Source organism: Triturus cristatus, chromosome 10 (assembly GCF_964204655.1).
Source record: "Triturus cristatus chromosome 10, aTriCri1.1, whole genome shotgun sequence".
Taxonomy (NCBI): domain Eukaryota; kingdom Metazoa; phylum Chordata; class Amphibia; order Caudata; family Salamandridae; genus Triturus; species Triturus cristatus.
Window position 1 is genome coordinate 1,133,754,587 of NC_140593.1, and position 13,161 is coordinate 1,133,767,747.

Here is a 13,161-nt window from a genome sequence, read left to right on the forward strand (position 1 = left end):
TCTGGCCCCAGTACTGGTACACGGACACTGCTTACAGTGTCCCTTGTGACCATCCATGACCATGGCACTGTTTAAGGTGTTCACATCTATAAATTACAAAGCTTGTGGGCACTTGAGAGTACCAAAATCCAAACCTTGGCCAAGATTCCAGTGATTTCCAGACAGCCTCAGTGCAAGGCAGCTCCTGAATTGTGCACAAATACATGATTGAGCAAGATGTCTCTCAATGACATGCAAAAGATTCAACCTTGCAAGTGACTAATTACATCCTCTAACTGATGGAAACTGCACCTCTGAAAGTCTCACACACTTTTCACCTACAAATCACGTATTTCAGGTATCTGATTATTTAATTGGAAGCACAACAATACTACAACACCAAGAATGAATTAGGCTGTCACTCAAATATTAGGACTGGAAACAGGGCCCTCAAAGACCAGGATGGGGAGGTGAACGTAGTTGGCTCAATGTGCATTCAGATCTCCCTTCTTACCTCTGAGCATCTGCTTAATTTCTTTGCTGGCTTGGGTGCCTGTGAACTGGTTAACAATATCCAATGCGGTCTGGCTGTAGGTGTTCCTGATTTGGGCATTAATTCCACTCTGAAAGACAAGAGATGGGCGTGGGTTACACCTAAGAACTGAGAGCCACATACATCAAAACACATGCCTTCCATCATTACCTGCTTGCAGTCCAGGTATGCCACCTCTAGGTGCACCTGATGGTTTAGTAAACAAAGGCTTACAAAGTGAGAGTGACAGAGTTGTGAGGACTATTTCATAAGAACTCCCTTTGCTATACAAAAATAAGCTTCTACCACTAAGATCAGCTGTTCCTAAGGAAAGGAGTGCAGCAGAGGACACTTCTGCAATGCTACCCCAGTGCATACTTGCTGCAAGTGCCTTGGAAATTTCATGAGGCTATTGTTGGAGGTCAGAGGAATTCCAGATCATAAGGATATGCCAATGTGACAGAGTAAATGGTGATGGGTAAAATACTTGAATTCATCTCAGACACTTGTAATTACCCTAAACTGTATTCCCATACATCATGTTTAAGCTCATCTGTGCCATTACAGACAGGAACCAACCATATCCAAATCAGCCTTTGTTGTGCTCCATTGGAATAGTTCAACCTGAACAGCCAGCCCATGCCCCTCTGAACAGGAACACAAGCAAAGCAGTTAGTTGTCAAAAAGACCTGGGGAAGATGAATAATTCCTCTAGAACAGTGGTTCCTAACCTTTTGACTTCTATGGACCCCCACTGAATCATTACTGGAATCTGGAGACCCCCACTGAGTCAATATTGGAACCCAGGGACCCTCCGCCTAAGCAAGTTTTAGGATTTGAACTTCAAAACAACACACAAAATACAAAAACATGTATGCACCAAGCAAATGCTTAAATATTTGGTGCAATTTACAATCAAATATAGAAAACATCAATTTTGCTCCTTTATTAGTATGTACTTTAATATACATTTATTAATTTTAATATTGTTTAATTTTGTAAAACAGTTACAGACTCCCTGAGTAAGCCATGCGGACCTCTAGAGGTCCTCAGACCACAGATTAAGAACCACTTCTCTAGAATTTAAGCTTGAAATAAATGAATGTTCAGTTGCCTGCAGGAGTCTGCAAAGGGGCAAGGTAATTGCCTCCATTACATTATGTTAAGTGCAGGATGGAATCCAAGGACCTATGCTAGGGCTCAGGGTGGACGTATGTCATTTACTACCTCCAGGTTGCCAATGTAGGTGTCCCAGCTCAAACCCCAAGCAGTCCCTCCCCCTCCCCCATGCATGCACGCAACTGTGAGGACATCCAGCTCAGCCTTTATCCATCACAGCAATGTGGAGATCCAGCAGTGTTTGTCAGGACTTGACTACGCCTTCCAGGACATTGCGATCTTCTGCTTAAAGAGTACAGAAGTGAGATCAATAAACCAGTGCAAGTACTTATCCCTTTTAATCTTGGGTGGAAGCCCGAGGATGCATGATTCAGGTGACAGCAGGGGCAAGTGTTCCGCCACTGCGGCAGTTATTCTTGTGATCTCCCCCTAGGCCCCCTGCACCACTGGACACTCCCAGACCATATGGTAAAACCCCGCCTCAGATGTTCTACATCTAGGCCACTCAGGGGATCCCATGGGAAAAATGCCCTTGATATGCTGCGGCATGAGGTAGTCCTGATGTAAGTAGTTAAATTGTGTGTAGCTGATGCGGGGCTGCGCAAAACCTCCTTGACATGTTGGAGCGCCCAGAACCAGAGACTGTCCGTGTGTCGGGAGATCAGCCATCCATCTGGCTTTAGCCTTGCCATTTGCCACGGACAGGAAGTTGTTAACCAGAGAGAGACATTGGGCATTAGGATTGGTTATACACATTGAGAAGTCCAGTAAAGGAGGTACCTGAGCGGTGTAGTGCAGATATTCATACCAGGGAAGGATGGATCAACAGGTCACACTGCTCACCCTGGAACACTCAAGGAATGCAGGACAGAGCAGAGCTTCCCAGGTAGCGTATGAACAGAGGTTTACCCAGAGAGGGTCCTAAGAGGGAGCAGCTGTCCCTCCATGACCAGTTCCTCAGCAACTCTCCTAAGGATCATTTCTTACTGTAGAAACTACCTATAAACTTCCTGGCGACACTAAAATTTTGCAATTAAACGGGGGAGATGATTAATGGATTTTAGGATAAATACCATTTTTCCATGATTGTATTTAAATTGTATGGCATAATAGCAAACCCTGGTTCCAGGCAGCCAGGTCAGGTTTTTACTTGTCAGGTTTGGAGCTCTTTGGTAGGACACTTGGCTAGACAAAGTGTCTATCATGCATATCTTGAGAGGCTGGAAGCTGCTGGTCTGCATTAGGAGTTGTCATCTGCACTAGTTAGACACGGTAGGAATTACTATCATTCTTACATATACACTAATCCTTCTTCCTAAAGTTGCTCTCTCTTTGCCACATTAACGTTTGACACACACATCTTGCATTCGTGAAGCTGTTTTTTTTCTTTTGTTGCAGAAACACCGACCTTGCTGACACAGAACGCTTCATGAGAATCCTATTACACTACCTTGGCATTTGTAGTAAAGCCTCTCATGTAGGTAATACAAATGTGTTTTATTATTACATCCATATGGCGGCACAGCTATCGGTATAACACAAACAATGGCTACGCGATTACAATCTCGACCGGAGGCAAGGATGACATTTTATATATATATATATAGCTTTTTGCTTCCTACCATAGTCAGAGGAGACACTGATTTCGAGGGGTCCCTGCATTACGAGGGTTTCGCCTGGCAGCTGACTGACATCTCAGTGAGGGGTGTACAGTTCGTGACCAAGACAGGGTCGTTCACTCTTACCCACCAGGTAAGGGGTTAGATCATCCAGACGGGGGTTTTCTTGGCTAACTACATATTCACGCCCAAGACATCTAGGTTAGGGTTTAGCATTGTAGGGGTACACTCGGTTGTTACAATCTCTTCTATGTATGCATATATAAACTCTCAGCAAAATGATAGAACTCGGTTTTATTTTCTGTGTTGACACTCATTCCAACTTTTATCTGCCTTTGTCTATTAATCATCGCAGACCAGTATTTTATACAAGAATCATTCTGGTTCAATAAATATTGAAAACCTCCCTCTGTGAATTCTTTGTATATTTCTCTGAGCAAAAGAAAGCACGAGTGACTAAGCGAAAGTGTGAAGTCTGTCACCACGGTTCCTGAGGGAACAGAGTTGTAATGTTCAGTGATTACCAGAAATGTTTGCTCCCTGTTTAGGTTCAGTGGCGCTAACGTGGCACTGCGAGCTAACTGGTTCAAGGGACAAAATATCCAGCGGGGTGCATGGAATCAGTCTGGCACCATCCTAAGTTTATGTCGCCTGCAAACGCACAGTACCCACTGATGGATGGATACTAGACGACATGTGGATCATGGAACGAGAGACGTACCTAAGCTTTACTTCTGCAGGGTTTGGGACGGCTCGAAATTAGGAGAGTTGGGGATTGACAGGTTGCAAATGTGCCACGCAAAGGGCACCCCTGTAGAAAAGGAGCCTGTTCTGGAATGGGGTGACTTCCAATTTGCAATGGAAGGAGAGTTAATGTGGGAAGGCACAGAGCTCAGTCTGTAGGAAGCTCCAGGCACTGACAGCACTTTCAAAGAACAGAGTATGGTTTGCTTTGTGGGTTGACGGTACTCTAGGTCTAGGATTAGATTGCACCTCATGAACGGGAGAGAGCCATGCTAAGCTTTCTCTGTAGTGGATCTGTTTTCTCCTTGTGAACTGCAGGATGCCATGCCAGGGAAGCTAGTCCTAGAGTTAGTTTTCTCCTGGAGATTTGTAGGCTGCCATGCTGGGAATCTAGGTGAGTGATTTACTTTGATATGGTTCCTTGCAGAGAGCCTAATCCAACACAAATGTTTTCATGTGATGCTAAGAGAACAACAGAGAACATCACAATGTGGTAGGCACAGCCGCGAACATTATAAATATTAGCAGAAGAAGAAAATTTGAGGACCTTCCAAAAGAAAAGTTATTGATCATTCCTTTTGATTTGCAATAGGAGACTGTTCCAGTGTCTGGGTCTCAGCATCTGCCTTCGAGCAACTCACATTTATGTTCAAGTTCTTTAGTAGTAGCTTGGTTTCTAAGTAGAGAGATCTGGTAGGAGTGTAAACGCTTATGTAGTTGGCCACCCCAGAGTGATCACTGTTATAAGAAGCTGTATGTGCAGTGGAGAGGTATTTAAAATAAAACAAATGCCAAATGGCTAATCAGTGAAAACTCCTTAGTACCTTGTAAGCAGAATAATATTTCCTCAAACGAACACCCTGATCTTGCACCCTCTTCAATTTAGCCAAAGCATATGCTGGGAGGCCCCGATAAAGACCATTGCAATAATCCATCCAGTACAAAACATTTGATGCAGCAATACTGGGGACCTAGTTGTGGGATTAGTGTTCTCCCGGTGATTTGGAAGTCACCTTGCTTGTGACTCTAGATATAGGATTAGTCTCCCCCTGGTGAGCTGAAGGCCACACTGAGGTCTCTAAGCATAGGACTGCTTTGCTAATTGCGAGTTTGAGGCCACCATTCTTTGGTGTCTAGGTGTAAGATCCGTTTGCTCACGGCAAGTTGGGGGAATCCACGATGGGTATCAAAGTGTATGATTAGTTTGTTTCTGGTCATTGGGAGGCTACCACGCTGGCACATTGAGGTGTAAAATTAGTTTGCGCCTGGCATTTTTGGGGATGCCTGACTCTTCCCAGGAGGTCCTGCAGTTATTATCAAAGTTCATAACTTCAAACATACTCCGTTGTTACTATTTCAAGATATGCAGTTTGTATTGTTAATCTTCCCTATAAGCTCAAATAAATTCACCCAGACATTCTCAAAAGGTACAGCCAGACAACATGCGTTTCAGGGACCATCCCTTTATCAAGGCTATAAAAAAGTGAAAAAATATACCATGAAGGCAAACTATTTAAAAAAACCCGATTTACTAAAAAGCCTAATACAGTAATGTATACTAGTTTCTCCCTGTAAATGAGTCACCACAAAGAAGCATATTAACTCCACTTTACATTAGAATCATTCACTTCTTGATATTTAATATTGGTTAGGAGTACCCGTATCTCTCTCATATGTTTTCATTCATCCATCTACAACATGATACATCTCCTTCCCACAAAATGGCATGAATCAAATGCTAAATAGCCAATTGTTAAACAATTAAATTCTTCAATATGATCCTCCTTCATTCTGACTCACTCATAGTCCAAAAATAAATCAACCTACTTGCAGCTTAATGGAATCAAATTTGTCACTTAAAAACATCATTCTGACTCATCCAGAATCAGATTAACGGGATCACTACCAACTTAAAGGCTTCCCACTTATGAAGCCCTCATTATGTAAAATGGCTCACCCACATTCTCCGCACTTATATTAACAGTTACTTACATCTAGCTTTGCTTCTAAACATACATAGAAATTTGTTGAATCAAGGTTCATCCTAAATATCAATCCCTCTAGAGTAGGGGGAGGGTTTCCAAAATCTTTTGTATAAGAACTCCCTCCCAAAGTCCTTGAATGCAGTTTCCTCCACAAATTTGATACTCAAAACTTTCATAATACACTTATATGAGCCAATTGTCACAAGGATAGGATAGGATAAAACTTGTAGAGTGCACTAATATCAATAGGTGTCAAGGCGCTATAGCGGAGCAAGGGGATCAGCATGAGAGAGGCGGGCAGAAAAAGGATACTAAGATGTAAAGAGCCAAGGTTTCAGTTTTTTTTAAAGGCCATAAAAGTGTTTGCATCTGACATATAGTTAGGTAGGGAGCTCCATAGTTTGGCGGCTGCTACCAAAAAGGAGCGACCACCCCATCTAGTCCTACGAAATTTGGGGATCATACATTTTTTGCAAGAAGAAGGTCTCAGTTGCCTCCCCGGAATGTACCATTGAAAAAGCGACTTCAAATAGGAGGGGCCCTTATGATGCAGGGCCTTAAAGACCAGGCACAAAGCCTTAAAAACAATACGTTTTCTGACAGGGAACCAATGTAGGGTGCGAATCCCCTTCCTAGCGGAGTGCCACTTGGGAGTATTCCGAATGAGACGAGCTGCCACGTTCTGTACCACCTGCTGTTAAGGGAGGCACAGTTGATGTCCAGATACAGAGCTTTGCAGTAATCCAGCCGTGAGGTGACAATGGCAATGATAACTGACTGGTGCAGTTCCAATCGAATACAAGGGAGGACCTTTTTCAGAATACTCATTGTTAGACCCGGCCCTCGTAACATAGTCAGACCTGACCCCTGCACCTCACACCAGCCCCGAGCCGAGTGCCGAGTGTACGATCCTAGATACAAGATTCCTCCCCTGAGGAGTCTCCCGCCAGTGCCCGGCTACGATACCTCGAGGGTTGGTCTCAGGACAGTCAGGGCCCCCCTCCGGGCCCCTCTGAGGTCGCCTTCTAACATTGGTGGCAAGCGACGGGATACGGGCCCATAATCTAGAGATCGTACCGTGAACGGCTGACGCACTACCGACAAAGATGGCAGAAGGAAACGCCGTGGCTCTCGTAGAAGATGACGCCAGTACCGTGTTCCAGGTGGAACAGCTGGAAGAGTACACTCACAGGGAACTAAAGCAATTCTGTAAGGAACTCAGAATCGCTACCACTGGTCTCAACACCAAAGAAGATATGCAAAAGGCACTGAAAGCTTGGGTGGATTCTGGAGCCTCCCGCCCAGAAGGAGCGGTGGAGCCCCACGACGAAGCAGGACCCTCCCAAGGAGAACGCAGCAGCAACCAGGTGCGAGGCTTCGTACCAGACGGGGGCCTATCCCCGGAGGAACTCGCAGACAGAGAAAAAAGTCGTCATCACGAGCTCGAATTACCCAAACTCAAAATTGAGGGCGAGTTGAAATTAGCCGAGAAAAAGCTAGCAGTAAAACAGTTGCGAGTGCAAGGAGAACTGGAAGAGAAGAAACTCCATTGAGAACACGAGGGAAGGAGACTTCAACTGGAACATGAACGCAGTTTGAAGGAAATAGAACTGAAAGCAAGAAGTGAAGAAGCGCGGCCCCCGGGGAACCGAGAGGCGGCCGCCCCGACGGAACAGAAGGTCCACATCCCCAAGGATGTGGTCAAGGAATATTACAAGAATGATGACATTCAGCAGTGGTTTCGGGCCTACGAGGTCGCCATGACCTCCCATCGGGTCCCGCAGAAAGATTGGGGGGCTGGGTTATGGGGACGGTTCCTGAGCGAAGGAAGAGACACCCTGCTCGACCTACCCACCTCCATGCAGACCTCATATGAACACATGAAAGCGGCCCTCCTCACAAGGTACGGCCTCACCCCGGAGATGTACCGCCAGCGGTTCCGGGACTGCCGGAAGATCCCGGGTACCACCTGGGTGGAATATGTGAATTTCTTCAGCCGTGCCTTCGATGGGTGGATCAAGGGCAGCAAGGTAACCACCCTGGAAGAACTAACGGACCTTATGTTATGGGAACACCTGGCTGCCAACTGCTTTGTGGAACTACGCCAGCATCTGCTCGACAGCAAGCTCACGGACCCGAGAAAGCTGGCTGTCGAGGCGGATCGCTGGACCAACACCCGGGTCTCCCGGGGCCCTGTAGGAGAGTACCCCCGAGCCAGTCAGGGACCACCCCGCCAGAGAGGGGGGGGGAAACCAGGGAGGGCAGAGAGAGCCCCAGACTAGTCCCCCGAAGTCCCAACCTCCGCCTTTCCCGGCATCCCCACCAGCTGTATCCGGCCCTCCCCTGAGACGGGGGCAACGGGTAACCATCACTTGTTTCCGTTGCCAGAAGCCCGGGCATTACGCCAACGACCCTGAATGCCCCATGGCCCCACGCACCAACCAGGCAGCACCCCCCGCTAGACAGATAGCCAATGTAGCCCTGGGGGAGGAGGTTGAAGAGGCCGAGGAGTGGGAACCCGCCGCTATGGCCCTAGTGTCCTTAGGAGATAGAGAGATGGTCCCTGGGAGCCTCCTGCCCTCGAACACAAAGAAATATGGGCAGCTCGTCACGATCAATGGCCACCAAGTAGAAGCCCTCCGTGACACCGGGGCCAGCATCACCGGTGTCCTCAGCCATTTAGTCCACGAGGACCAGGTCCTCCCCCACGTATTTTGCCCGGTCCTTTCAGCCGACAACAAAGAAAGCCTATGTAAGGTAGCCCTGGTGCCTTTCGAGTGGGGAGGGGTGGTCGGGAAACTGAAGGTCGCAGTGAGAACATCCCAGCCCGTCGACTGTCTCCTGGGGAACGACCTGGAAAGTTCCCCTGGGGGCAAGTTGAGCGCAAGACCCACCTAGGGATGATGGGCCTCCCTGAGTGGGTGTGCGCCACCACTCGATCCATGGCGGCTCGACTGACCCCCCTGAGGGACGTCGACGACGCCCCGACCCCTGAAGATGGGATGGTCCCGGCCGAGGGCCCCCACATTCCCCCACCGGAAGAGTCGCTCGCCAGTGACGAGCCGCCGCCTTCCGACTCCACCCCAGACACCGAGTTAGGCGATCTGCCCGAATTAGCACAGTGGCGCCACGAAGGGGGCCCCTCCCGAGAGGAGTTCTGCCGAGAACAGGCTATCTGTCCCTCCCTTGTCGGGCCCCGGCAGCAGGCAGACCAGACGGGGACGCACCGGGTCTATTGGTAGAATGACCTTCTGTACAGCGAACAGAAGTCGGTGGAGCTAGGGTCCGGCCGAGTGCTGGTGGTACCACTACGCTTCCGAGACCTCCTCCTGGGCTTGGCCCACGACGTCCCCCTCGCAGGCCACTTGGGTCAGGACAAAACATACAGTCGCCTCGTGACTCACTTCTACTGGCCCCGAATGAAAGCAGATGTAGAAGCCCACTGCAAGTCCTGTCCCACGTGCCAGGCCAGTGGGAAGAGTGGAGGGAAGCGCAAGGCTCCCCTCCAGCCCTTCCCTGTCGTCAGTACCCCTTTTGAGCGGGTCGGGATCGACATTGTAGGACCTCTGGACCCCCCAACTTCCCAGGGGCACCGGTTCATCCTCGTCCTGGTGGACCATGCCACTCGTTACCCTGAGGCCATCCCCCTGCGCACCGTCACGGCCCCCGTGGTGGGCTGGGCGCTGATGGGGATCTTCTCCCGCATGGGTTTTCCCCGCGAAGTCGTGAGCGATCGCGGTACCAACTTTATCTCCCGATACATGAGGTCCTTATGGCAACAGTGCGGGGTGTCCTACAAGTTCACCACCCCGTACCACCCCCAAGGAAACGGCCTGGTAGAGCGGTTTAACCGGACTCTGAAGGGGATGATCGCGGGCCTGGAAGAGCCCCTCCGGCGTAAGTGGGACCTCCTGCTCCCCTGCCTCCTATTCGCATACCGAGAAGTTCCCCAGAAATCCTTGGGGTTCAGCCCCTTCGAGCTACTCTACAGGCACCCCGTCAGGGGGCCTCTCAGCCTGGTCAAAGAAGAATGGGAGGCGGCGCCCCGAGGCACCCCCCGCGACGTGTTCCGTTACGTCCTGACCCTCCGCAATCAGACTAGGAGGTTCCGGGAAATGGCAGAGGCCAATCTGGAGGCGAGTCAGGAGGAGATGAAGCGCTGGTACGACCAGAATGCCGCGCTCGTCGAGTTTCAGCCGGGCCAGCTGGTGTGGGTCATGGCCCCCGTGAAACCCTGCGCTCTCCAGGATAAATGGACCGGGCCCTTCAAAGTAGTTGAGCGAAAGAGCCCAGTCACGTACTTGGTAGACGTCCAGTCACCCCGGGACCCCCTCCGGGTCCTCCACGTGAACCGCCTCAAGCCCCACTTTGTGCGGACAGAGCTGAGCCTCCTACTGGCCACTGACGACGGGTCCGAAGAAGAGTCGGATCCTCTCCCCGATCTTCTATGCACCAAGGAGAAGGACGGCTCCGTAGAAGGAGTGAACCTCTCCCCGTCCCTCACTCCCCAGCAACGTGAGGATTGCCGCCAGCTCCTAGGGCAGTTTCCGGACCTTTTCTCCCTGGTCCCCAAGGTCACCGACTGGTGTGTCCATGATGTGGATACCGGGGACAACCCACCAGTGAGACACCGAGCCTACCGAGTCCCCGATCGGGTCCGGTCCTGTATCCAAGCCGAAGTCTCGAAAATGTTGACCCTAGGTGTGATCGAACCCTCAGACAGCCCCTGGGCCAGTCCCGTGGTCCTGGTCCCAAAAGCAGCTGCCCCCGGGGTCTCCCCGGAACTCCGCTTTTGCGTGGACTACCGGGGGCTCAATGAGGTCACCCGAGCCGATGCCCACCCCATTCCCCGAGCCGACGAGCTCATTGACCGTCTCGGAGCTGCACGGTTCCTCAGCACCTTCGATCTCACCTGCGGCTACTGGCAAATTGCGCTCACAGAGGGAGCCAAGGAGCGGTCCGCCTTCTCCACCCCGGATGGGCACTATCGCTTTCGCGTAATGCCCTTCGGGATGAAAAATGCCCCGGCCACCTTCCAGCGACTGGTAAATAGAGTCCTGGCCGGGCTGGAAAAATTCAGCGCTGCATATCTCGACGATATCGCAGTTTTTAGTTCCGAATGGAGCGAGCACCTCCAACACCTCCGGAGGGTGCTAACCGCCCTACGCCAGGCGGGCCTCACCGTGAAAGCCAACAAATGCCAGATTGGGCAAGGTTCGGTAACCTACCTGGGGCACCAGGTCGGAAGCGGGCAGGTCGCCCCTCTACAGCCCAAAATCGACGCCATCCTAGCCTGGGAACTTCCCACTACCCAGACAGAGGTCCGAGCCTTTCTGGGCCTCACAGGCTACTATCGGAGATTCATCCGGAATTACGGCAGCCTGTCCGGTCCCCTCACGGGGCTCACGTCCAAGAAGCAGCCCAAGAAGGTACAGTGGTCCCCTGCCTGCCAAGAGGCGTTCAATGCCCTGAAAACGGCCATGTGTACGGCCCCCGTCCTCCAGGCCCCCGACTACTCCAAAGAGTTTGTGGTACAAACTGATGCCTCCGAGCATGGCATCGGGGCCGTCCTCTCCCAAGTAAATGACCAGGGTCTGGACCAGCCCGTGGCCTTCCTCAGCCGACGGCTGTTGCCCCGGGAACAGAGATGGAGTACCATCGAGCGCGAGGCGTTCGCAGTAGTCTGGGCCCTCAAGAAACTACGCCCTTACCTGTTCGGCACCCATTTCAGGGTCCAGACCGACCATCGCCCCTTGCGATGGCTCATGCAGATGCGAGGAGAAAACCCCAAGCTTCTGCGGTGGTCAATCTCCCTCCAGGGGATGGATTTCACCGTGGAACATCGCCCTGGTACGGACCACGCCAACGCCGATGGCCTCTCCCGATTCTTCCGCCTCAGCGAAGAGAACCCCCAAGAAGATGGGTAGTTCTCTCCGGCTTTCAGCTGGGGGGGACGCGTGTTAGACCCGGCCCTCGTAACATAGTCAGACCTGACCCCTGCACCTCACACCAGCCCCGAGCCCCTGGCCTGGCCGATCCTTCCCACCAGAACACACACACCCGACCCGGACTTCCCCCGTCCGTAGGCCTTCCCCCCCCTTCGGCCACCCCGGGCCCGCGTGCCCACTTCATGCACCAAGATGGCCGCCCGGCCCCAGCGCGACCCTCGCCTACAGGCGCCACTCCGGCTGGAGGACATCGCGCTCCCCTTGGGATGAGAAAGGGAGGAGCAGTTTCCATCACACCTCTGCGCTTCCCTGAGAAGGTGGGTTTCGATCGACCCGCCGGCCTCCCCGAGGGCTGGCTCCACGCCTGCTGGGTGTCTGGGGCTCCTCCCGACCCGGCCCTGAAACGATCAAAGGACAATGGCAGGAAAACCCCAACAAGCGACCCCCAGGTGACAAGACCCCTGCCTGCACAGACTGCGGACATCAAGGGGAGTCGCCCTATAACAAGGGGTGCCCTGGGACTGTCCGGCAGATTCGCCTTGGAACCACCTGAGCCCTGCTGAGTGACTCGCGGCTCCCTGAAGATCGTAAGACCTCCGAACCTGTGCTTGAGCCCTGCTGAGTGACTCGCGGCTCCCTGAAGATCGTAAGACCTCCGAACCTGTGCTTGAGCCCTGCTGAGTGACTCGCGGCTCCCTGAAGATCGTAAGACCTCCGAACCTGTGCTTGAGCCCTGCTGAGTGACTCGCGGCTCCCTGAAGATCGTAAGACCTCCGAACTTGTACTCGAGCCTGCTGAGTATCTCGCAGCGCCCCCAGACTCCCTTGGTCCCGCCGGACCCCACGACGACAAGCGCATCCCCCAGCTCGAGGATTGTGAGCTGTGCGCCGGATACGCTCCTGCATTTGATCCATTCCCCCAAAGACTGTCCCGCTACCTCCTAACCCCCCTCCAAGACTTTGTGAGCCCGCGGTCTACTTGTATATATATTGCCTTGCTGATCATAAAGATCTTACCACTCCGACTTGATAAAGATTTATTCTTAAGAACTCTCGGTGTGGTGTCTCTTTGTCGTGTGGTGCCGAGTGTACGATCCTAGATACGAGATTCCTCCCCTGAGGAGTCTCCCGCCAGTGCCCGGCTACGATACCTCAAGGGTTGGTCTCAGGACAGTCAGGGCCCCCCTCCGGGCCCCTCTGAGGTCGCCTTCTAACACTCATGATGTAAAATCACGT

General features: G+C 51.5%; 1 protein-coding gene across 6 annotated transcripts in view; it reads right to left on the reverse strand.

The window, feature by feature from the left end:
* CASKIN1 (CASK interacting protein 1) overlaps nt 1-13,161 on the reverse strand; it is a 719,688-nt gene that overhangs the window by 171,422 nt on the left and 535,105 nt on the right. For all 6 annotated transcript variants that reach the window (XM_085629429.1, XM_085629427.1, XM_085629424.1 and 3 more), the window contains one exon: nt 494-602. In XM_085629429.1, coding sequence (XP_085485555.1) covers nt 494-602 — 109 coding nt within the window. The remainder of the gene's footprint in view (nt 1-493; nt 603-13,161) is intronic.